Source organism: Musa acuminata, chromosome BXJ2-9 (genome assembly GCF_036884655.1).
Source record: "Musa acuminata AAA Group cultivar baxijiao chromosome BXJ2-9, Cavendish_Baxijiao_AAA, whole genome shotgun sequence".
Classification (NCBI taxonomy): Eukaryota; Viridiplantae; Streptophyta; class Magnoliopsida; order Zingiberales; family Musaceae; genus Musa; species Musa acuminata.
Window position 1 is genome coordinate 43861724 of NC_088346.1, and position 26381 is coordinate 43888104.

The 26381-nt window shown below is 37.4% G+C and overlaps 3 protein-coding genes and 1 long non-coding RNA gene across 7 annotated transcripts; 1 reads left to right on the top strand and 3 right to left on the bottom strand.

Moving 5' to 3' along the window:
* Positions 1 to 375: 375 nt before the first annotated feature.
* On the bottom strand, positions 376 to 2104 carry LOC135623525 (glucan endo-1,3-beta-glucosidase 6-like). Of its 2 annotated transcripts, none has more exons than XM_065126597.1 (2): positions 1782 to 2104; positions 376 to 1656 (listed from the first exon to the last, which is right to left on the bottom strand). In XM_065126597.1, the coding sequence occupies exons 1-2, from the start codon at positions 2057 to 2059 to the stop codon at positions 510 to 512; spliced, it is 1425 nt and encodes a 474-aa protein (XP_064982669.1). In that variant the 5' UTR covers positions 2060 to 2104; the 3' UTR covers positions 376 to 509. The 2 variants fall into 2 exon arrangements, with proteins under 2 accessions (XP_064982669.1, XP_064982668.1); XM_065126596.1 differs by having other exon boundaries at positions 1731 to 2104.
* Positions 2105 to 4168: 2064 nt separating this feature from the next.
* On the bottom strand, positions 4169 to 10632 carry LOC135623526 (WAT1-related protein At4g19185-like). The gene is made up of 7 exons (XM_065126598.1): positions 10070 to 10632; positions 8438 to 8500; positions 8230 to 8346; positions 7855 to 8140; positions 7246 to 7401; positions 4985 to 5136; positions 4169 to 4553 (listed from the first exon to the last, which is right to left on the bottom strand). Exons 1-7 carry the CDS (start codon positions 10270 to 10272, stop codon positions 4379 to 4381), a joined length of 1152 nt encoding a protein of 383 aa, XP_064982670.1. The 5' UTR covers positions 10273 to 10632; the 3' UTR covers positions 4169 to 4378.
* Positions 10633 to 15023: 4391 nt separating this feature from the next.
* Positions 15024 to 17811, top strand: LOC135623527 (uncharacterized). Of its 3 annotated transcripts, none has more exons than XR_010491427.1 (3): positions 15024 to 16912; positions 17455 to 17566; positions 17668 to 17811. It is a non-coding gene; the product is annotated as an uncharacterized LOC135623527 (long non-coding RNA). The 3 variants fall into 3 exon arrangements; XR_010491426.1 differs by lacking the exon at positions 17668 to 17811 and adding an exon at positions 17324 to 17363 and having other exon boundaries at positions 17455 to 17662; XR_010491425.1 differs by lacking the exon at positions 17668 to 17811 and having other exon boundaries at positions 17455 to 17662.
* A 1741-nt stretch (positions 17812 to 19552) lies between these two features.
* Positions 19553 to 20550, bottom strand: LOC135623528 (uncharacterized). The gene has a single exon (XM_065126599.1). The coding sequence runs from the start codon at positions 20459 to 20461 to the stop codon at positions 19745 to 19747; it is 717 nt and encodes a 238-aa protein (XP_064982671.1). The 5' UTR covers positions 20462 to 20550; the 3' UTR covers positions 19553 to 19744.
* Between the last annotated feature and the right edge of the window lie 5831 nt (positions 20551 to 26381).

The window sequence follows — 26381 nt, forward strand, 5'->3', positions numbered from 1 at the left end:
CTGCGCCATCACTTCACCTCTACTAATGTTGCTTGTGATAGCCACAGCATTTGCATTTCTGAAAGAACCATCTCAACCTCTGATCTACAACCACAAACCCATGCAGAGACTTCGGAGGTATCGCTGGGGAGACTACTTGCGTCCCAGGAAGAAGTTTATGGCTACATGAACTCTGTATTATCATCTTTCTTGTTCTGCTCCATGCCTGACCTAATCGTAGGATAGATATGCTTCTTCTGTCAGTTATAAGTTCTCTGCACTGACGACCATTTCCTGTGGAATGAAGAAGTAGGCATTGAAGAACTTCCTAAATACATACAGTCTTGCTGTCGGTCTGTTCAGCATTGATCATGGCATGATCACCAGTCCTTGCAGAGAGATCAAACCAACATGTTCTAGCATTTAATTACGCAAAAAAGAAAGTTTGTTCGTAACTCAAATCAAACCTTCTGTCACAAGATCACAATCACGGCTATAATACAAGAAAAGCCAGCACAGCAATACACATCTCACACAAACGTCACTATAACCGGAAGAACAATACACCAAAGCAAATTGAGCTGTGTGAGTGTTCGGGCTTTCCAGGATTCTGCAGCCTCAGCATCGATCATGATGTCGAATTTGCAGGTAGAGGTCGATGGATCCTTCTCGGTGACGATCGCCAAGCCCAAGAACCCGCAGGCCCTGTTGTCCTGGTCGTTCTTCTGGTAGTAGCTGTTGAACGCATACGAGATGTTTCCCTGCGCATCCAGATCGCTGCACGCCGTCTTGTATCCGAGGCTGGAGCAGTCTGCGTTCTCGCAAGCGTAGCTGACGCTCGGCGCGATCTCGGCGTCGTCGAGGCTCACCGAAGGCTTCAGCACGCACCACTTCCTCTCCAAGTACTTGATGTTCTTCGCCCCGACGAGTGAACTGGAATTCGCCACCGCCGCCGCCGCCGCCGCCGCTTCTGTTGTGCTGCGGAGATCGAGCTCGTACTTTGGGCTGCCGTCGTAGGCGAACACGCCCCAGTGCCTCTCGAAGTTCCCCGGCTGGATGCTCTTCTCGTCCTCGTCGACCAAGCTGAAGAGGTACGCGTCGATCGGCCCGGGTCTCAGCGGCGTGCCGTTGCCGCTCGAGACATGGTTCATGAAGCCCTGGTTGAACCGCTGCGCGAGCTGCTGGTTCGCGTTCATGTTCCCGTCCGTCGGCCACCCGATCTCGCCCACGATGATGGAGACGTTCCCGAAGCCGTTCCTCTGCAGCGCCGCCACGAGGGTGTCATGGTTGGCGTCGAACACGTTGGTGTAGGTGAACGAGCCGTCGACGATGGGGGAGGAGTAGCCGTCGAAGAAGGCGTAGTCCACGGGGAAGTTGGGGTCCTCGTAGAGGCTGATGAAGGGGTAGATGTTGGCGGTGAAGGGAGCGCCATTGTCGCTGAGGAACTTGACGATGGACAGCATGAGGTCATGTATGTTGGAGCGGAAGTCACCATCGGAGGGCTTGCCGGTCACCGATCGGTAGACGTCGGCATTGAGGGGGACGGTGGTCTTGACCTGGTTGCTCAGCCCAGCCGCGTCGAGAGCCGCTTGGATGTTTTGCAGCGCCGGATACGTAGTCTGCAGAAAGCTCCCGTTGTAGGTCTCCAAGAACGGCTCGTTGCCGACGGCAACAAACCTGATGCATGAAGCCGAGAGGAAGAGACCGTCAACGAAAGCTAACCAAGAGCTTTGGATCATGTCATGATCGACCTGATATCAACTCCATCATGAACGTAATCCGAGACGTTCTTCGCCACCCACCGCTCCGCCGCCTTGTGGTCGGAGGCGAGGGAGGCGAGCATATCGTTGGGGATCCCGACCATCACCTGAATCCCACTGTTGGCGAGGGCGCTCAGCACGCGGTCGTCGGCGTCGAACAGCTTCGCCTTCTGGATTCCGTTGTCCTTGAGTAGCTGCACCACCGTGCTCGGCGGCAGCGGGTGGCTCGCCTGCGTCCCCCAGTTGGCGCCGATCCCACGCGCGCATCCCACGACGCAAAGCCATGACATCACCACGAGAAGCTCGGACGCCCACCCCATCTTCTTCGCCCAGCGCTCAGAACCGAAACGAGCTCCGAGCTAAGGGTAAGATTCCAAACCAATGGTGTTCAGATAACTGAACAAAGACGAGCTCTGCATGAGAATCAAGGATCATGATGATGCTGCAAAAGAAGCAATTAAACTGTACTGGATCAACTTTGGAGACTAGAGAAAAAGAGTGGTGGGAAGTAGTAAGGTTTTCTGTGAGCGACTGTGGGATGAATGAAGACGGAGAAGGGGACAGAGAAAAGGAAAGCGTGAAAGCAGCAGGGTCACCTACAGGAGGAGAGGAATGGCTTAAGGAAGAAGAAGAAGCTAAGGATCGTGTTCTGGAGTGAGAGAAGAGCTCAAGTATCTGATACATATGCTCAATAATAGGCCAACATAAATAATAATTCTCCCCCACACTCCCAAGAGAGGTCAAAGGTGAGGTGGTGGAATCAGAATTACTGGGAAGTATCAACAGGGGATTCCATTCCTTGGATTGAATGTACTCCACACACTTCTGAGCTTCATCTAAAATCCTCTCGATCTCGTAATCTGTCATCAGTTCTGATTACTATTTAGAAAAGGAAAGTTTAATTTGGATAATAATTTCACCCTTTAAACACTATCATAAGAGCTTCTTCTGTAAGAAAATAAGTTGACTATCATGTTAGTCCATTGCAGCTCAGGCAACTCAACTATCATGTTTACCTCCAAATAGAGCATCTAACATCAACATTGTAATACACAAACAGAGATGGCTTTCTTTTTGAAAAGGCTACCTAAATAACAATTTCATGAAGTTAAAAATATTAAGTAAGGTGTGTGCATCAACATCTCACAGTTTGAGAGGAAGGGGGGAGCAAGTGGAAAGAAGCTTCTCAAAGATGAGAGATTGTGGTGCTGATGAAGAAGAAGATGGTCCTAATGCATGATTGATCCCTTGTGCTTATCAAGCTGTGCTGACAAAAACCAACAGAGGCATGAAATATCAACATGTTATGACGCAGGGCATTTAATGGTGTCACATCTCAGTGATAAACCCAACAAGTCTAGTTTAGGATCAGATCCCAATGCATACGTGCCTCATGACAGGCCACAAGAATTAGTATTGCGCCTAAAATTGACATACTAACATGATCGAACCAAAAAAAGGGTAACATGAAAAGGAAAGAAAAATATAATGCAAAAAGCAATGCGTACCAAAATACATTTAATCCATCGGAACCAGCATTAATCCATAAAGGATGATAGTGTGTGTGAGACTCTCTAAGAAGCATTAAATATTATCTAGGCAAGCAAGGAGAGAAGCTCATCGCAGTGAACCATTAAATGACATTTTTCAGAATAAAAAGCAATTAGCTGATAATTTAACGAAGGCAAAAACTATACTTGAATTTTTATATCATGGTCTTGTGGATGCATTTATTGCCATCCCTAGAAAAGAAAAGCAAGATAAAGGTAAGGATTAAGAGGAACCATTCTACTCATAATTTACTTCAAGCATTCATGAATTAGCCTGCATGAGCAGTGGCTCTGAGCTATAATCCCTGTCACATCAGTTTCTAATAAGCAACTTAAATATTTAGTACAAAATTATAGGCAGATCGAATCACCATTGAGCTATATAACAATCATGTTAATGAAACTTTTTTGGTTGTTTCTCCACCACTTTTTACATCACCAATCTTGATTGAATCACAGCATTTTCAATAAACATATTCACACCATTTTATATGATTTTTTGTTCGTTTTATGCACTATTGAAACTAAATTTAATTATTCTCAGATGAAAATAATAAGTAGAAATTTTTTGCGAGTATAGATGGCACCAATTTCGTGGCACTGTGAACTCCTTGCTATTGCTCCTATCACAGAAACAAAAAATTCCATCAATATATATAGGTTATCGGCTACATAAAACAACTTGAAGAAACAAAACAAAGTTCAGAGAAAGAGGACCTACAATCATGAGGGTTTTGCTTCAGCTTCTATTGGTTGTCCCTGTACTTCCGCTTGCAAATATCATAAATATAAGTTTCGGATTTAGTGATTGAATGTTCTTCCAAAGAGATAATTTGTAATTACAAAGCATCTGGTTCAGCTTCACTTGTACAAACACTCTGATGATGATGATGATAATTTGTATTTCTTTCTCATGGAAATGTAAACAATAAAAGAACAGTAGCCACAATTTCTTTTGCCTCGAGCATATATTTTATATATATAAAAAACTCTTGCATCTAGATTTTTTTCTATCTTAATAACCTGGAAAAAAACAACACAGTAAACTAAAAGGGAAAACTTATCACGGTGCATGAGGCAACACTTAGCCTAGGGAATCGCAGAGAAGCTCGAAGAAGCATCCTGTTTCTTCATAAGCGATATATCTTCAAGAGATGCAGAGTCATGATGCCCACAAATGAACCCAGACTCTGATTCCGTCTCCTTGTAGCGAGCCCAAGTGACCAAGTATAAGCCAATAATGATCAAAATCCCCCCGACGATGCTGTACGGCACAAATGACAACATGTGACCTATGAGATTTTGTTAAAAGTCCGAAATATAATTTCAGCATGGGTGATTTATCATCATATATTGAAAACAATATATAAAAAGGTGGACTCTCCAACTTTATTTCCAAATAAAATCCTCCACGGGCATACCTTGAGCAACCACTTTATGCTACTTAGCACAAATGATAATAACTAATATATCAAATTTCCATATAAAAGGTCCATATATATTTTAGCATGGATGCATCAAGAAGGCAATGATGTTGTAGTTGATGCAGAAATCACAAGCAACCATACTAAACAACCAAAAAATGATACTTTTGAGTGAACAAAATTTTGAACAAATGCACATCAACAAAGCTGAGAAGATGATAGAGTAAAAGAAAGCAAGACATTATGTTAGGAATATAGACTGGAACAGAACCTTCCAAGATAAATGGCGCTTCCAAGGAAAATCATTGACAATAAAGTGGATGATGCCGGCTGAAGAGGATTGTATAGGGATATCATTGAAGGTCCTAGAATTTTATTGGACCATGTCATTATCCCATAGTTGATAGCAGATGCAACAATTCCCTGAAAAAAAATGTGAGTTAATTTGCTTTATTAACAAGTTGTATGGAAAATATAGTTTGAATGCCTTGGATATAACTGGCAGCAAACACCATTAGAAAATGGTTCAGTCATGAACATTGTGGTTGCTTGTTCAAAGTGCCACATAAAACATAACAAGATCAAGCAACAAACTGACCTACGAGACATGAACTGGTTAAAAACAAAGATCAGTGTGCAATTGTTTTCATGAAGACAAGAGAAGAGACAACAGGCAATTTACTTTCACTTAGAAGAAAGACCTGGTAAATACAAACGTCATGTGTCATCTTTCTATTTTTACTATTCCTCAAATGTGACCATGAAGACGGGGTAAGCTGACTACTAAATTCTCTTTGAAAGGGAAGACAGAGTGCTGGACCTTTATTGCATGAAAAAGAGTACATGAACGAAAAAAATTACTGGCCTGGAAGAGATCAATCTCAAGGACATGAATCAAACCCCTACTAGGAATATGAAAGTCGAAATTCAAGGGTCTTAAATGTTGTGAGCCAATCTAATCCTACAAAAATATATTACAAAATTCAAACCAAGAAAGCACGATTAGCAGATGCCTTCAGATATGGAACTGAACTGAAAACTAATGTTGACAATGTTAAATACACTTGTTCACCAACAAATATTTTAGTTGGTGATTATACCTTTGCAGGTTCGATTTCCTCAAGTTGTCTAAACATGTTTGGAGGAAAGGATTATGCATGTTCAAATAAACAATTTTCAAAAAGATGATATGATCTTAATCAGTGATTTAAAAAGCGCTAGGCGCCAAAAGACGGGTCCAAAAACGCTTGAGGCACTAGGCGCTCGCCCGAGCGAAATGAGGTGCTAAAATAGAAAAATATATAATATAATTAATAAATATAATTATTTAAAATTTTAAATAAAAATATGCTATTAAATTAAGAAAATCTAAGATACAAAATCAAAATAATATATTATTAATCTAATAAATACAAATACTATTATTAGTATACTATTAACAGTATACAGAAGGAGAAGAAGGACGAGGAGTGTAAGGGGGTGCTGACTGAGAAAAGAGAAAGCGACAGCGGGAGCGGCGACAGCAACGGCAGCGAGCAGCGAACAGTGGGAGCGGCGAGCGACGACAACAGTAGCGAGCAGCGACAGCGGCGAGCAACGGGAGCGGGAGCAGCAACAGCAACGAGCAGGGTTAGGGTTGGGCAACAACAGTTGATATCGATTTTAGTTGGTTCGATTGAACCAACTAAAGCACCAAGACCGAACTAGACCTAAAATCCTGGTTCGGTCGCCTAGTTTAACCCAGGCGCTCGCCCGAAGCGCCCAGCGCCTGGGCTCGGGCGAGCGCCCAGGCGACACCTCTTTGAAGCGCGTCGCCTGGAAGTGAAGCGAGGCGCTCGGGCCTGTCTCGCCTCGCCCGAGCGCCTAGGCGAGCGCCGCGCCTTTTTAAATCACTTATCTTAATGGAAGAACATGATATATAATTGCCAGGTTTTAATGCTAGAAAAGCTGAATAATGTAATAGGCTATACAATAGCACTAGATCAGAAATGGGACTTATGAGCACCTAAATAATTTGGAGAGATTGCTAAATTGTCCTTATCAGGATTGCCAGTGTCAGTCTACACCAGGTTTCAGCTGATCGGCAGACTGTGTCAATATGACTGGAATTTCAAAATTTCCCGTCATACCAACACATGATGCTGCTAAACGAAGGATAAAGAAAATTGCTAGAATGCCTACTCTCTTCTTCGCTCCTCGTCTCCCGTCATACCTTTTCTTGGGCTTCTCTTCGAACTTTAAGAGTATGGAAATAATATATCAAATGGAAACAGGAAAAACATTTCAACCAAAATTTTATAATTAAATTATCTAAGCTTCAATTGGCCTCACCATGGAACTAAATTGATTTCTACCAGGAATATAAAATCTTTAAAGGTATACTTGTGGAAAAGGTTGACGCATCAAGAACATAACGAGTCAGTTGTAGGTGCATGAAATGAGCAATTGCTGAAAATCAGAGCAAGCAAGAAATACTTGATAAGCCAAGATTGGAAAGCTTTTACACAGACAAAATCAGAAAGTGTGGCTTACAGCATATAAGACAGCAATTATCTCCGGTGGGGTCAACATCCATTCTGTATAATCACTGGTATTAAATATTCCAGCCAATACCATCAATAAAGCCCCAAAGAAGTAAGAGTACGCTGTCAAAGACAAACTGGCAGGATATTTTCTCAACACTGGAGCCTGAAAGAGATAACAAAGCAAACAAAAAAACACCACATGTAAAAAAACATAAATTGTAAGATGCAAGGGAAAACAAATCACTATCATTGTTACAGAAGACTGCCAAATAACCAATAAGCTTTACTCAAGTAGTTGCAGTTTTATATCACTTATGTGTTCCAAGTTTCTGTATAATTCAGTTAGATCATCTTCGAATTTTCTTCTTTTGCAAATTTAAAAGAGGTGAAGAAAAGTAGTTAAAATCAGCAAGGAGCTATTCAGTTCAAGAAAAAAACATAATCATAAAACTTGAACCTTGCATCTTTTGAAATACTTTCATGAATCATTAAGGAAAAAATTGATGCCTCTTGTGTATGTTCATTATAATTCCTTTACTGCCCATCTTATTAATGACAAATGCTGAAACCTAGTGTCTGGATTCCAGTGTGAGGATTGATAAGATTCTTCAAGTACCTGTAAAACAAAATAAGCAGCCATGCAGAAGCAGTTCCCTATCAAGCACAGGACACCGATGTGCCACTTCTCAAGCCCAAATCCAAGAGGACCAGATGTTAACCACCCAATTGGTTCAGGCTGAGGCTTCATGCCTACTGCATTATGATAAGACATATCATAAACAATGGATCCAACTATAGCTGGACCTTGGTAAAGAACCATTAGTATTGCACCAGAGACACAGACAAGTGTCCCTACAACCTTCATGCGACCTTCACTTGCACCCAAGTCTATTGTCTCAATGCTGTAACCATTAAACATCAAAATATATATAGACAAGTATAAGGTCAAGTAGATACTAAGTAAAATTAAACAAAAGCAAAAGCAAATTACCCCAATACTACAGACAAGATGAATGTAAAGACTGGTATTGCAGGCTGAATAGCTGATGCATAAGTTGGGTTTGTGTAGCTTAGACCAAGAAGAAATAAAAGCTGGTTTGCAAATATCCTGATTCAAGAAATCCATAAGTTATCTAATTCATTCAATGAACAGAGAAAAGTAAACAAACTAAAGTCAATTAGTATATGCTGGCATTTACCCAGTAAAACCAAGAAGGAAAAATGATGTTAAGAGGCGCCGATTCAGTTGAAGGCGGATACTTCTGCCAAAAGAAGGCCACATTTACTAACCAATCATTCTGATCACTAATTAAACAAGAAGTAACACAAAAGAATTCAATCTAAAGAGTAAAGAAGCAATATATTTCAACAAGAGGAACAAAAACTTAAACGAAACAATAAAAACAACAAGTAGTCCATATATGGGCATGCTATTTTGAACATACTAACCAACTATTTATCAAATTTAATCTGGTCAAACAACCATAAGGCTCTTCCAAGAAAAGTATGAACAAACTGGAACATCTTAGATACTGGCCTGCAGTTGCTACAGGAGAAATCAAGATCCAGATTGACATACCTCAGTGGCTAAAATGTATAGGGTTGAAACAAAAGGGGGATCACCTAGTTCAGCTTTAATTACTAAATTAAGAGACTACAAAAAAGGATATAAACCCACTTGATTTCCTTTTCTTCTGTGTTCTAAACTCAAAACAATCTTGTCTCCCAAATCACAAGGGCACCTTTGTGTAACTTTAATTGATGAAACCATTTGCAGACTGCACCTTCTCAAGATTTCACAGTTGCATTCATCCATGAAAATTCTTTAGAATTGTTCTAGCTGATCGATGTTAAATTTCTCAATTTTCTTGAACTCAAAGGATGCCTTTACCATTCTTCTCCTTTTTCTGTTTCCCCTTTTTCCAGCTATCATACTCCTTTCTACTTGCATCCATAAAATTATCAGCCAATCTTCTTTTTGATGATTTTTGCTCAACAGATGTGTTTATTCTGAAGCACTAAGAGAATTTGATTTCTTATTGCCAACATTTTAGGCAGGGTAGCATAGTTCAAAAAATATTTTGAAGAACATCAATGAATTCACTAAAAATCCTTCCCCAACTAGAACAAAAATGCCATAAGCCTTTGTAATTTTCAGATCATCCATAAATCTAGAGTAAAGTTGAGATCAAGTAATCAGATAGCAGATTCTATTGCTTCAAGTGTTCAAAGAGGAGATCAGGATCTAATAATGAAACTAAGTGCTTCCTATGGGATTGTGAGCCCTGAGACTTTCTTTCCATCTTATCTGCAAGATAAAACCTTTTGCTCAAAGTTTTTCTACTCTGCCGTTTTCCAATTTTCCTTATCTCAAGTTTCACCCCATCCACTGCATCTTTTGTATCCGAAGGTTGGATGGTAAATGTCTTGTAACAGTACTCTATTTATTTACCAATCTTCAAGCCAAGAAAATGATTGCTTTCTTTCATGATCTGCACTCTGAACAAACCCACGCTGTTAGATCCGGGGTAACAACAACACATAATTTCCCAATCATTTATTTTCTTGCATCTGAATTACTCATTTATTCATTCTTCCAAGAAAAGTTGTCCAGCCTCCTAACCAAGTTCCAATTTTCATGTTATCCTCTGCACAACACGATTCTCATACAACGTGTCAATTAATTCCCTTTTCTCCCTCAAGCATTAATATCGTTCTTAATCAACAAATTAATACTCGTACTATCAAAAGGGAAAATGAGCCATGCATGCAAGAGAAAAAAGTAATTATATTTTCCTTTTGAGAAAAACAAGAAGGAAAAGATCAGAAACCTGCGGTGTTGGAGGAAGGCGAAGGGACCAAGGATGGAGATGGCGACGAGGTCGCGATAGACACAGAAGACCACCTCGTTCATGCCAACGTTGAGCACGGACTTGGTCAGCACGTGGTAGCCGCCGTACGCCATCTGCACTAGCGCCATCCCCAGGTGCGCCCGCATCACCTCGTTCCTCCTCATCACCGGTCGCACCACCATCCTATCTCTCTCTCTCTCTCTCTCTCTCTCTCTCTCTCTCTCCTCTTCTTCCTCCTCACACAATATAATATTGGGCCGATCAGATCAAAGGTGAAGGTCTGGGGATCAGAAATTGGAGGCTTCTGGAGGGAGACAAGCGCAACAAAACAGGTTTACGCATCCAAGAAAAAGACGTCAAGAAGATCTCGGTGGACGAAGGCGGCTCGCGCGCAAGGGATAAGAGACGATCGAGTGATCCAAGGCGAAGGGAAAGGAAGAAGAATTTGCCCAAACTGCATTGCGATGAACACATAAGACCTTGAATTATCCTGGAAACCGCCCCCTCCGTCGATTAAAGCTTTTTAGGGTTTTACAGATCGACCCTTCCCAAGATTTAAGTATTTGGATATTTTATATATATATATATATATATATATATATATATATATATATATATATATATATATATATATATATATATATATATATATATATATATATATATATATCCCTCCACATATTAAGATTATTTAGTTTTAAAAATTATGGACGATTTACCTTAAAAAAATCCACATTTTAAATATTTTCTCAATCGATATTTTTATCGTATTTTTTTTCAAAAAATATTACTAATTTAAAAAATATTCAAAATACCCCTCAAAAAATTTTCCATCTATTAAACTATTATGATCTCTTACAGTATTTTTTTTCTTTTTTATCAGTATTTTGACCATCATAACAAAAATACTATAAAGTTATAAACCTAAAAATATAATAATAACAATCCAAAGACATGATATGATGTCATTTGCGATATTATTTAATAATATTCAGTGTTTATGGTGCATCCAATAAAATATTATAAACGTTATTAAAAAATATTATAAATAAGTCAAATGAAAACATTATGATAAATGAAAACTAGCCCAAAAAAAAGCAAGTGAAGAAATTTAATGAAAAAGCTTTTGAGAGATATTTTAAATATTTTTCAAATTAGGGGTATTGTTTAAGAAAAAAAATAAAAAAAGGGTACCTTTCAGAAAATATTCAAAATATGAGTATTTTATAAAAAATTATCTAAAAATTATTAACATATCGATTATTTAAATATAATTAATATTCTTTTAATTATAATAAAAGGTTATATATGTGTCTTTAAATTTTATATTAATATGGATTTTTCATATATACTAATTTCAGTTATAAAAATATTAAAATACTAATAATATTCATGTAGTTGTAATAAAAGGATATATATTTCTATAGAATTTTGCATTATATATATATATATATATATATATATATATATATATATTGTCTTTAGATTTTGCAAAGAGATATATACAATGCTAACAACTTTGTTTAATCTTAATCAAATATTTATCTAAATATTATATCACTGCAATATAAAATAATGCACTCGAGATTACTTCCATATTGCGAATTCTAAAAATCCAAATTGCATTAACCAAAATAAGTAAATAGATTATTTTCTTACCTCATAAAACAATCAATTCGACTAATTGGTATGTCTCATAATAAAAAACATATTACTCGTTAATTTACCGCACAATAATTCCTTCCTCTATCAATTATTATCTAAATTCTTAGATTTAATTTTTTTCTACAAAGAGAGAGACACAGAGAGAGAGAGAGAGAGAGAGAGAGAGAGAGAACTGGCAACTTTAATCTTACAATACCTCCATCTCGTGGCATCACATCCATCGATCATGCTTTGAGACTCGTGCATTTCTTGTTCAGACCTTGTCATTTTTTTTCTTAGGTGTTCTAATTAGTACATCCAAATTTAAGTTTGATTGATGTGCAGCATCTTCATCAGTGTTTGCAATCTAATTGCCCTTCAAACATTCTTAAATCATGTCTCACAAATAAATAAAAATAAAGTTCAACAGATCAAACTTTTCTCCACCAGCCATAATATCATAAAATTGTGATGTTTATTTGAATTTTTCTTAATTTTCTGAAAAAGCAGCTCAAATTGAGAAAATGTAACAGAATAGAATATAACAATTTGAAAGCTCAGTGCAGTGAAGAGCATCATCTTCTTCTTACTGTCTGACTTTGTTGATTGCTTCTTCCTTTTGCCTCCATTGGAACCTTTGAAGTCTCAGGGCAAAGTTAGTAAGAACAAAAATCCTGTTATCGAGAGAAAAAGAAGAGACAGTGAAGAAACAAGATCACATACAAGATAAGAAGAAGAGGCATTTAGAAGTCTTGAAATAAGGAAAACATTAGTAGGAAAAACATTCAAACTAAGTTTGCAAGAAATATATATAAGTATTATGAGGAATAGGAAGAGGCCAACAAATTCTCCATTCATTCCAATGGTGGTTGTGATCTAATGAGTCATACAAGAGATAAGGATGAGAAGTCTTAGCAAAGGCACCATGAGAGTTGCTGACCCAATTCTACTCATCATCAACACCAAAACACCCAGGAATTAGATCTTTATTGCAGCTACCAGATATGACTAAATCCAGAGCATGTAAAGTCTCAAAGGAATGAGACTGGAAATTATTGGATAATTTCATGTGAAGTCTCAGTGGCAATAGAAACAGATTTTTAATCCATACTATGATATGAAATTTTAGGGACTCCAGTTTCTTCCATGAATCTATTGCCTCCTAACATCATAACCAGATGGATTTGGAGTCAATCCTACTTGGAACTGAATCCTAAACTTTGAGATCAGACCATACTATTATTTTCCTACTTGATAAAGCAGTGTGTTAACTACACATTCTAGGAATAAAATTATTCTCACAAGTTGATCTAATGGAAAGATGTGATTGTCATAGTTGTCATGCTGCTGCTCCCCATTGCAGAAAGTTCTGAAAAGCTCAAACACCTTTGCAGTAACTATTCTTCTCACTATTTCCTTCATATTCTTTCAATCAAGAAAATTTAGGCCCCTTCATTCTCAATCACTTGTTGCCTGTCCAAGACTGAGAAAGAATTCTTGTCATAGCAAGAATGTTGTGCAGCCAAGCTTCTGCAATTTCCAGCTCCATGGGCTTCAATCATTGAACACAGATGGTGAACACCAAGCAGATGGCAGTCATGCTTGCACACTTTTGTCAATGTTGTCATGTCCACCAAACTCTCAGCCATGTGACTTGCAGGACACTTATTCCCTCTCAAGCTTAGATAACAACAATCCTTGTGCAAGAAGTCATAGACTCTTGGTGGATTCTTGTCCTGCTTCAGAAAAATCTACACATGAGGACAAGGCCACACACACACTGCTCCTGTGTGGACAGAGGCATGGCATGTGCTCTCATGCTGTGTGTCTGTCTCTGTGGACTACATTGAAGTCATCACTGTGCCTTACTCCTATCTCAAACAGTGGTCAGAGGAATCTATCTGGTCCCTTTTCACATGTCCAGCATAAAAAAAGACCTCAAGTTCTTCCATCACAAGTCTCATCTGACTGCTTTCACTGCAAGTCTTATCTTACGTGGATGAAGCAAGCACTCCATCCTGGGAAGAGTCTCCAGATGAGACTGGAAATGATTGGATAATTGAGAGGTTTGCTTGTCTGACAAATGGAACACTAAGAACTCCTTGTCAAGGAAGGGTGGCAATTATATGAGTCTGCTTTCTCTTGCTTGTCTGTTGGTAGACAGGCAAGTTTGTGTGATCCTGTCTCATGAACTGAGTTATAATGAACCCACTGAAGAATCAGATTGGGTTTGAGTCATTCTAGGGAGTTCTAAGGTAGATCTTGATCCATTATTAGCCTTATTATATTACTTCTAATGTTCCTTCTAGGCTTTGTTGTTTTCATCCTTTTTTTTTATTATTTCTCTTCAATTATTTACTAATCTTTGCTCTATAATTTATTTTCTTTTAAGAAAATATAGGTTTTATTGTTGAGAAAATATTATATTTTTTAAATATTTTTATATATCTTCTTTTGCTAAAGGAATTGAAGGTGAAGAAACAATAGAACCATAGTTCAACCAAATTCTCTCTCCCATTAACATCCATCAATGTATATATGCAAGCTTTTAAATTATTAAGAAAAGAATTGCAATAGATTTTGTTTTGATTTTTAGAAAAAAGTTGAATATTTACATAGGAGAATTATTCATATAATAATCCATCTAATTTTAAGTTTAGCGCGCGCGCGCACACACACACACATATATATATATATATATATATATCTAATTTTTAAACTAATTAATATTAGTTATGGTTAGAATGTGATATTTCAGTATTTTGAAAGGGCATAAATATTATATTAAGTTTTATTAAGGGTGAATACATTATTTTTAAACCTATAAAAATAATAAAAATATAATTTTACTATTTACAACCCCTACATTATTAATCATACTCTTATTCGTATAATCTCTTATTTTATTTATGAGAACTCTAACTATGCTAATTTTGCTCGATTGTCGTCCAACGATATTATAGTTCATATAACGACAATATTTGTCACATCATTTTGATGAAAAGAAAGATATCGTTTGCTATTGAATATCGAGACTACTTATCATTGGATGTTACTTGTTGATCGGGAGAAAAAAATAATAATAAAATATTTATATAAATAGGGGAATATTTTTAAAATATTAAAAATTCTTAAAACGAAACTGTCATAGTAAAAGGAATTTCCAATATAAATATCTTATTTTTAAGATGGATATGCAAAGACGATTTTTGATAGGAATATTAGATCCTCGAGTGATGCCACGTGTCACAATCGGACGCATCCATTTCGCGGATAAATAACACCGCCCATGTGTTGCCCGTCGTCGCCTCCCCAAAGCTTCATCCGCCGCCGGCGCTGCCGGTGAAGGCTACAGATTTGGCAGTCGCCGCCGCCTCTGGTTCGCTTGGTGCAGGTCGGGAACGCCGCGATCCGCCGGCGGACGAGCCGCTTCCCGCCTTGCACCAACTGAATCGGAGGCGGAAGCGACGATCCCCGTGTTTTTGCGGATCCCGCTTGCTGGATCTCGACGCTTGGTGTTCGTTTCGAACCTTGTCTTTCGTGTTGGGAGGTTTTTCTCCCTCCGTTCTGCTGATTGATGCCTTGTTTTAGGTCACGACGTTTTTCTGCGCTCTATCCGAGCAGTTTCCCCCTATTACAGCGGAAAGCTTTGACCTTTAGAATAGATTCTTTCGATTTAATTGAGCTTGGTTGCCTTTGGGGTTTGTTCTTTCGATTAAATTTGATTGAAGTCTCCTTGTGGTTCTTTTGTGTCTGGCGTTGCATTTCTCCGCAATCGATTCATCAATTGGAATCTCTGCCATGATTTATTGGCTGATGAGTTTTGAACATCGGTTACATTGTCATTTCCTCTCTTTTTTCTCTCTTGATTTTGAGTAACAATTAGGTAGATCTGTGTTTCGTATTTCCATACTGATTCGGTGTGTCTGGTAACTCTGGTTGTGATGGAAATTGCAAGATTGCTTCTTTCTTGATCCAATGAACAGACAGATGAGGTGTTCAAGATAAGTGAAGAAATTGGCAGGTGTATTAGTTGATTTCTGGTTTGGTTCTGCCCTTACTATTTCTCTTTGTTTTTAGAAAGCTAGGAGCTGGTTTTGCTGCCAAATATCTTTCTCCAACTTATCATTCTTCTCAGTAATAAGGCCTAGATTGACAAGAAATTATAGTATCATTGAAGAATATGTACTTTTGTTACAAGAAATTCTAGCAAATTTCCTCTTTAAGTTGTTATTTTGAATGTCAAGTCTGTGGATCACTCTCTAGTTCCTTTCTGTTGTGTTACCTTTCCAATTGTTGTAGATTGACATTACTTATTTTTGGAATTCCTCTTTGACTTCATGAGATTGTGATTTGATTTGTAAATTTATGGTCACATGTCTAGTTTTTAATTTATGTAGAGTGGAGCATCTCATGCAACTTTCTTGTTCATGTAAAGTTTGGTTACCTTGATGTTAACTAGAAATTTCTTCTTATGGTCATTTATTAATTAGAACTTCATGGTCCAATGAAAATAACCAATCTCCATATATTTTTTATGGCCATCTTACATGTGTTTAATGGTTTACTATATCATGACTACCTGTGTAACTAATTGCCATTGAAGATGACAGAGCCCAAGGCCTTCATGCAAAATGAACAATCTAGTTTGAGTTTTATATTTCTACATAAAATCTAGTCATGTTTTTCTCTATCAAGGGACTTGAGAGAAGTAGGGGATGCTATGGATCAACATGGCTCGCGGCTAAGAGGAAGGATTTAAATAGAAGGCTTGTACCAATGTTGACACTTAATAGGAGTATTAGATAGAGGGCTCCTTTTACCTTTCCTCAGGTAACTAGGTAGTTGGTGAAATCTTGTTTATATACATGCATGTAATGGAGCTAATCTGGAATTTAGTGTATCAGAACCTTGTTAGATATGGCTTCTTTCCTTGTTTTGCTCAAGTGACATGTTGTGTATGATAGTTTCATGGTTCTAGTTGTCACAAAAACACCTTCCTTGGAAGAAAAGAAGATTTTTTTTTTATTACTAGGGCTCTTTCATAATTTAATTTTTTGTGGGATGATTTAATAAACTACAGGACCAAGATTGGAAATTGGATCAGTTCACATTCTCATTTCCCATCCTCTGATAATAACCCAAGGCTACGAGTGGCTATTCGAGGTCACACATTCTGTATGTTCCTTCTCTTGCTTTTCGCCACCCTAAAGGATGTTATTTTCAAATAATTTATCAGATGCATTACACTGTGTGAGTGGTTTTTATCAAAAATGTCTTCTTAAATGCAAATTGCCTTCCTAGCTCAAAATTCTTTGGGTAACTCAATTTCTCCTTTTAAGTTCAGTGATCTTATGTAGATGAGAACTAAGTGAAGATACTACAAATGGTAGTTCACTGGAATTGTGCTTAGTCTAGATTTGTGTTGGTTTTTCATCTATTACTCTTAAAACATTGTTGTAGAATTGTGCTCTTGACATGGTTATTGGAACTTGTCATGGAGTTGATTTTTTATAGTCAGATGGATTGGTTCATCAAGATAAATGCAGTAGTTTGTCTAAGCCAGCTTTGATTGATGTAATTTTGCAGTTAGGAAGATTGGAAAATGTCAACATGTTTGATGACCTTGGTAACTTTACATAATGCTACCAGAAATGGGCATATTTCTGTAGAAGATGCACATCACTCATGGATGGCTTTGGCTTTTTAATTTTTTTCAGGTATTACTTGAGTGCATCAGGCCTCATCTAAAGATAATAGATTGCCGTGAAGGACGAATAAATCTGAGGGTTCGAATCCGCCAGCTGTGAGAAGAGGATGGATGTGGCTTTGGTATAAATATTAATCCTCATGTAAAACTTTGGTTGGAATATTCTTTACAATCTCATGTGACAAAGTATCTCTTAATCCCACTTGCATCTTGTGCCATGCAGTAGTTCAAGACTCTGGATCTATGTTGCTCAGTTATCCACTGCATCTCATGTATGTGATGATGATGATGATGGTGTGTAATATTTGAATAAATGCAAGCATAATCGCCAGTCAAGTTGCTTCACTAATTAAACTATTTATTATCATTTTTTATGTTTGTCGTCTACTTTTTATAGCCAATGTTTGTCACCGTCTTATATTTATAGAAATATTTTTATAATATTATCTTATATATATATATATATATATATATATATATATATATATATATATATATATATATATATATATATATATATATATATATATATATATATATATATATATATATATATATATATATATATATATATATATATATGTGATCACACTCAGCCGGTGCTTTCGAAGTCCAATGAAGTTTCAGAAGCAAGGAGAATAGGTTTCTTGACTTTTGGCTAGCAGAAGACACCAGCTGTGAGTTGTATGTGGCATGGCTGATCATTAGACAGCAAAAACAAACTGCTGAAATAAGAATTTAATAGTTGAAAGCCAATGCTAGCTAGCAATAATCTGTGTCCGTAAAAAAAAAATGATCTGGGCTCCGGTGCAGAGAATTTTTTTTATGTTGAGTTCAAAGTAAGCTTTGTTTTGACAATAAGAGCCATCATTCATCCCCATTCTTCTCTGATCTTTCTTTGTGATGCATTCTTATCCAAAATATCATGTCAAACATAGTTTGAAACATTTTTTTTCATTGAAGAAAGAATAATCTTCCAGGCTTAGAGGTCCAGTAGATATCTTGAGATAAATTGTTGCAGTACATACTTTTCCTGCTACTGTTACCACAAGCGAACCATCTCACATTTGATTACTGTTGATGAATGATCCCCAGTTAACAATCTTATAATGTATGAATTGATAACAGCAACAGCAAGAACATTTCATAATTTCCCATCTATTTTAGGTTGATTACATAGATCTTTTCCTATTATCGAACTCTGTGTAAGGTAAATATCTCTCATTAAATCAAGGACCCCTAAATATCTTTTTTATTATTTTTAATAAAAATGTTTTTAAGGTCTTCTTTAACCTCTCCTTACAGGATTAATCCTAATCGACTCAGCAAGTCTATAATGCATGGATTACTCAATCATATCAACATGCATCCACAAAACAGTTCCTCTACAATGGGTCCAGTTGTAATTAGGAATCTAAGAATAACATTAACCATTTCAGTGAGAGGATTCTTTCTGCTTAAAAATGCTGATTCATTCATTGCCCAATGTTCATAGTGAATGTCTTTCAATGCACTCAACAGTACAATGAATCCTAAATTTGTACACCAATTGTTTTCAGAATCATAAAAGAGAAGGATGGATTTATCCCACTTTTTCTTGGGTTGACTAAAAGATCAACAACATATCTCAAAATATAATTTGATCAAAATGTTTGAACTAAATTTGGTCTCAGTGTGTGTGTATATAGTACAGAACTAGATTGTCCTATGGCATTAGGACACTACATTGTGTAACTTGGAACTCCAAGTCTGAAATTAAACTCATAATCTGATCTTTGAGAGCACAAGCATATCTTTCAGCAGTATCTATCCATAATTATGGACTTGATGATCCTGAATTCCAATCAGAAATTCCCTTTCCTATTCAGATATGAGATTGCATTTTACATGAAAATATAGAGATATGAAACAGACCATTCAACATAGGTTACTATAGAAAGAAGAAACAGGCACTGTATATTTGCAACAACTATGGTCATCCTTATCATTATGCTATGCCTTCACTAAAAATTGTTGCTTATGTTTCTGATCTGTCTACAGAATCAAATAAATCAATCAAGAAGTAAAATGCATGGTAGGAAACATGAAATGTTAAATCCTTATGCTCCTAAAATTGAAAGATCATTGATTTGATTTGCATATATCTTTTCATCCATTTCACAGAAAAAAAAGTGAGGAAAAACATATATATTTAGCATGCATAACTCTCCGCTAAAAGAACACTAAAAGACTATGTAGCAACATCATCTTCATTTGCAGATAGAGAAAGGGGTACCGAGTCATCTCTTATATGCATTCCATCACTTGAGCTCTTCGTCGTCGCTCAGCAACTCGTCGATGGCAGCAGCGTTCATCCTCGCCGACGCCTGCTTCACCCACTTCACTATCTTCTCAGACTCCCGCATCGCCTTCTCCTGTTCCTTCAACGCCTTCTTTAGTTTCCTATGCTCCTTAAGAGACAGGACGCCCAGCTCTGACAGCACATCGTCCCCCTTCCCCTTCCTCCTTTGCGCCCTCTTCGGCGAGTAACCAAAGCAGCACCTTTGCCGCGGCGGCGAAGGCGACGATTCTCCCGAGGAATCGAACGAGAAGGAGGGCGAGGAACCGAACCCAGATTTTGGTTTGGATTCCGCCTTATTCGCGGCCACTTCGTTGTCAAGGGGGAAGATCTCGGCTTTGCGGCCGTCTCGGCCAGCGATCGGCTCCTCAGGCTTCCGAGGGTCGGCGGGTGAGTTGGGCTGGGTCCGGGCGCAATTCAATTCGAGGGCATCGGGGAAGTTCTCCTTCTCCGGCGGGTAAGGGGGATGCGGGGTGGAGAGATTGGGAAGGGAAGCTGGGAGGGATTTGAGTTTGCGGTAGCGGGATTCGAGGTGGGAGGGGAGGAGGGTGGAGTCGGAAAGGTGGGCGGTGTTGAGGGCGGCGATCTGCTCGAGGGCGCATAGATCGGCCGCCTCGGCGATGACGGCGTTAACGGCGTCGTCATCGGTGTCGGAGAGGTGGGGAAGGGAGGAAGCCATGGGAGGAAGAGGAAGCGAAGGCAGGAAGAGAGAGAGAGAGAGTGAGCGCTTGAAGCGGCGGCTTTTGTTGTGTGACGAGTGTGAACGGGAAAGAGCGAATCGTCTTGATGTCATGTCTTTGGCATTTTGGAAGACATTTATTTATTATTATACTATATATAAAATAATTAATATTATTCGGCTGGCTTCGTGACCGTTGAGAGTGGATTGATGTCATTTGCTGTAGTAGGCTTGAAATATGGATGACCTACTTTAACTATTTTTTATATTTCTTTGATTTTCGAATTATTTTTTTTAAATTATTTTTGAAAATTTGTTATATAGAATCTCTAATCTCATTAAAAAAACTAATTTACCCATTTCTTCGTCTGAAATCCCCCAAACTCAAAATTATCTTCGTTAGACCCATTATCATCTTTGTCTTCTATCGTCGTCCTATCTCTTTTTTCCTCTACCGAGAATGACAATAAGGTGGGAGTTCATGAGTGAACATAAGCCCATAACCGTATGAGTTTTAACACAAGTGTTTCCTTGTGCATTTGGTGATGTCTTCGCTCGCAACACCATATCAAGGTTTATGTTGGATAACTCAAGCATGAGATATAACTAATGTGTCTCCTTCGTGCATGCATGATATATATTTTTTTTAATAAAAAATTTTGCATCCAACCCATCCCCCTTATGCACTATGTGTTCACTCATGAAAAGAAAAAAGAAAAAAAGAAAGTATCTAACGTGATCAACATATCCCTTATGTGCATGAAACGTTATCTTAGGACATAAATATTTCAAGTATCCAATATAACCCAAAACATCTCCTTTATGTAGGATGCATATGTAAAACATCAAAAGCATCTAAAGTATACGATGCAATTTAAGTATCTCGTTTGTGCATGATGCATGCACTTAGGGTTAAAAAATATCTAAAGTATTTGATACAATTCGAGGTATCTCGTTTATGCATAATGATCCACCCAAGATTAAAAGTATCTGCAGAGCCAATCGCATTCTAAAGCTTATCATTTGCTTATCATTTAAAAAATATATATTTGATGTCAAAAATGCAATATGTTCACCTAAGATTAAAAAAAAAGAAAAAGAAAAAGCGTATAGCGTCGATTGCATCCCAAAGCCTCTCATTTGTGCATGTTCATCCAAGGAAAAAAAAAAATTCTTAGGGTGAAAGCACGATATACAAGATACAAACGTCTTTTGTCCTCGAATTAGAATAGACAATCACAAAGCATGGAGATATACCATTGCACACAGATCGTGATGTAAATGATTGAGTTTATTGGCTCGGGCTTGATCATAATAAATTATGGTCCATGATCATTTTGTATGATTGCACATGTGATATGTGATTGATTATATACCTACTAAATATGTATATATATTTGTATACGTAGATATATATTAAATATGCATGTGTGTGGTACATAATATTAGGAGATCAAATCAAAACCCCTCTCTCTATAATATTAAGTCAGTAAACATGAGACGATTAGATTGACCCATGTGACCTTCTATCATTATAGGGAGAAATTGATTACTGATGTAAGTTGACTTGGTAGAGTCCCTCGAGGCTCACTTATGTTACGATTTGAGATCTTACATACAACATAGAGATGTCATCAGTAACCTAAAGATGTGATATACTTGGTGAGTCACTTGAGGGCATATCATCGAATTAAACTCATCTTATAACGGTGATGACTTAACTGAACATCGTGGTTGGTCGAGTCCCTAAAGGCCATAATGGTTCGGAGGCTGAACAAGATGAGAATCACAAAGAGTTATGATCAGCAAGAGTTGCCTACCTTTTTGGGCTTAACGTGATTGGTTGAGTCCCTCGAAGTTACGTTAAGATACCGATTAGATCTCGATCCCCAATAGAGATCTGTTGGAGGTTTTCGATTCACATACCGAAGGGAGTTATGTATTTCACGAAAAAATAATGGGAGTAGATTAAGATAGAAGACCATCTCTTGATTATTTATTTTTCTATAAAGTCTATATATTATTTATTTTTATTACATATTTATTTTTATAAAATATTATTTTTAAATCCCTTACGTGACATACTTGATGTCAACTGCTTCATTGGTTCAAATTACACGGATTAACTCTGGAATCTGAGAATCGTTCTCACAGCAGAGAAAATTGTGTATGTCCTTAACATAGTGATGCTTATGCCCGAGGAAGGGCTAAGCGAGGATGAGATCGCTCGATACATAAAGTACATAGATGGCTCCACTCTTGCTCAATGTTACATGTTGGGCTCCATGACTCCTAAGTTATAGAGGTAATATGAAAAGATGAATGTCGGATTTATTCTTATCTATCTTTGTAAATTGTTTTAGGAAAAGAAAAGAACTCAATGATATGAGATATGCAAGAATCTCTTCCGCGCTAAGATGACTAAGGGGACACCAATTCAAAACAATGTTCTTAAGATGATTGAGTAGATAGAGAAGCTCACGGGTTTAGGAATAATCCTTGAGGATAATCTATGTGTGGATCTTGTGTTTCAGTCCCTACCAGATTTATTTTCTCAGTTCATTATAAATTTTAATATAAATAAACATGATGTGACTCTTTTTGAGCACCTCAATATGTTGAGAGAAGTAGAGAGTACCATCAAGAAAGAGAAGTTAGTTCTCTATACTAATAAGACCAGAAAGAAAAGGAAGGCAGAGAAGTAACTTAAGAAGGGCAATGGCAAACCGGGTAAAGTAAATGTTGCTAAGAAGGACCTGGCAAAGGACAAAGGCCAGTGTTTCCATTGCGGCAAAGACGAGCATTGGAAGAGGAACTGTAAAGAGTATCTTGTAAAGAAAGTGAAAGAAAAGCTTTGAGAAGCTTCAAGTACATTCATAATCAATCTCCACTTGTTAGACTCTTATGATAATATATGAGTATTGGATATCATAAGTGCTTATCATATCTATAATTCATTGTAGGTTCTGATAAAACTTAGGAGATTGGTGAGAGGCGAGATAGACCTCAAGATGGACAATTGAGCAAAAGTTTCTATAATAGTTGTTGGTGAGGTGACTCTATATCTGCTTCGTGAAGCTACTATTACATTGCATGTATGTTACTTTGTTCATTTTATTATTAAAAATATTATTTCTATTTCATAGTTAGTTGATATAAATTAGTTTTTGAGAATAATAGTTGTCCAATAATATTAGATGATTAGATCATTACTAGAGGAATATTGCATAATAGTTTATTTATGCTATACACTGCTCTGCATATCATAAATATAGGTGTATCCAGGAGAAAACGAGATGAGATAAATAGTGTATACCTGTTGCATTATAGGCTAGCTCACATCTACGAGATTCATTCGACTATGAGTCATATGCAACTTCTAAACCTTGCCTTCATAAAAAATTGATCAACACTCCATTTAGTGGAATTGGAGAGAGAGTCACTGAGTTACTAGAACTCATACATAGCGATGTGTGTGGTCTCATGTCAACCCAGGCCATAGGTGGTTACTCCTACTTCATTATTTTTACTAAAGATTTCTCTAAATATAAATACATGTACTTGATAAATTACAAGTCCGAAGCCTTCAAGAAATTCAGAGAGTATAAAAATGAAATATAGAACAAGATTAAAAAGAGCATTAAGACTCTTCAATCAGATCAATAAGGTAAATACCTGAGTACAGAGTTCATCTAGTTCCTCAATGATTATGAAATTCTATCCCAACGGACACCTTCTTATATATCTCAGCTTAATAGTATATTAGAAAGGAAGAATCACACATTGTTAGACATTGTGTAGTCTATGATGAGGTTCATCGTCCTACCCATCTCATTATGGGGATACACCCTAAAGTTTACAGCTTACCTTCTGAACAGAGTTTCAACTAAGTCAATGGTATCTACACCATATAAGATATGGAAAGGGAAGAAGCTCAATCTTAAGGTTGTTAAGATTTAGGGTTGTCTTGCCCATGTTAAGAGACACAACGCCGATAAGTTGGCATCCAGGATGGAACGATGTAAGTTTGTGAGATATTCCAACAAAATTTATATGTATTATTTCTATCATCCCGAGGACCAAAAGATCTTTATAGCCAAGAGGGCGGTGTTCCTTTAGAAGGAACACATTCTTGGTGGAGACAATAAGAGCATGATAGAGTTGAGCGAATTTGGAGAACCTAGCTCAAGCATAATTCCACAGCCTGAGTTTGTTCAGGTATCTAGCACATAAGTTTTTACTTTACGTGGGTCCGACAAAGTACTCAATCCTCCTAAGAGATATGCGAGACATATCAGAAGAGAGGATGTTAAGGATATTAATCCTTAGACCTACAATGAGGCTATTACGAGTATAAACTTTGGGAAGTGACAAAAAGCCATAAATTTTGAGATAGATTCCATATACTACAATAAAATTTGGAACCTTGTTGATGCACTTGAGGGTATCATACTCATTGGTCACAAGTGGATTTTTAAGAAGATGATTTGAGTAGATAAAAAGGTGAAGACTTATAAAGTAAGGCTAGTAGTTAAGGGGTATAATTAAAGGTAAGGTATTGACTATGATGAAATTTTTTCACTCGTAGCTATGCTAAAATCCATCTGAATTCTATTGGCTATTGTAGCACACTGTGATTATGAGATCTAGCAGATAGACGTGAAAATCACATTCCTCAATGGTAATATTGATGAGGAGATGTATATGATACAGTTTGAGATATTTATATCCAAGGAAAGTCCAAATAAAGTATGCAGGTAGCTTAAGTCCATTTATGGACTAAAGCAAGCTTCTCAAAGTTAGAACATAAAATTTGATGAGACGATCAAATTTTATGACTTTGTTATGAACGAAGATAAGCCTTATGTGTATAGGAAGGTAAGTGTGAGCGCTATCACCTTCTTTGTGCTATATGTGACATCCTGATCATTATAAATAATATAGGAATACTTTCCATAGTAAAGGCTTGGCTATCTAGATAATTCTCCATTAAGGACTTAGGGGAAGCATCCTATATCTTGGGGATTCAGATATGTTAAGATAGATCCAAGAGGATTCTTGACTTGTCCCAACCTAGGTACATAGACACCATTGCTAAAAAGGTTTGTCATGAAACATTTCAAGAGATGTCTCATACCGATAAGACATGTGATATCACTTTCTAGGAGTATATCCTCAAAGACTCATAAAGAAAGCGCCGACATAGATAGGATACCCTATGCCTCAACGATAGGATCTATCATATATGTTATGCTATGTACCATGCCTGATATAGTGCAGGCTCTAAGTGTTACGAGCAGATATCAGGCGGATCCAGGTTTGGAACACTAGAAGACAGTAAAGTGTATCCTTATGTACTTAAGAAGGACTAAGAGCCTTTTACTAGTATATAGAGGAAATGGCCTCAAGGTTGAGGGCTACATTGACTCAAGTTTCCAGTATGATATCGATGATAACAAGTCTAATTTAAGGTATGTGTTCACCCGGAATTGAGAAGCAACATATTGAAAAAGTTCCAAGCAAGATACTATTACTAATTCGACTATAAAGGCGGAGTACATTGTTACAGTAAAGGCAGTAAAAGAGGAAGTTTGGGTGAAGAAATTCATCATAGATCTGGGAGTCGTGTCGGGCAGCCAAGAGCCGATTCTCTTATATTGTGATAACAATGGGACGATTGCTCAAGAAAAGGAACAAAATTCTTATCAGAAGTATATACACGTTTTGAGGATATTCCACCTGATCAAAGAGATTATGGCTCGAGGAGATGTAGTAGTGGAAAGAGTTTCATCCAAAGATAATATTATAGATTCACTAATAAAACTATTATCTCATATTGTCCTTAAGCATCACACAGGGTCTGATGGGGATCAAACACGTAGGTGATTGACTTTATGACAAGTGGGAGATTACTAGTCAT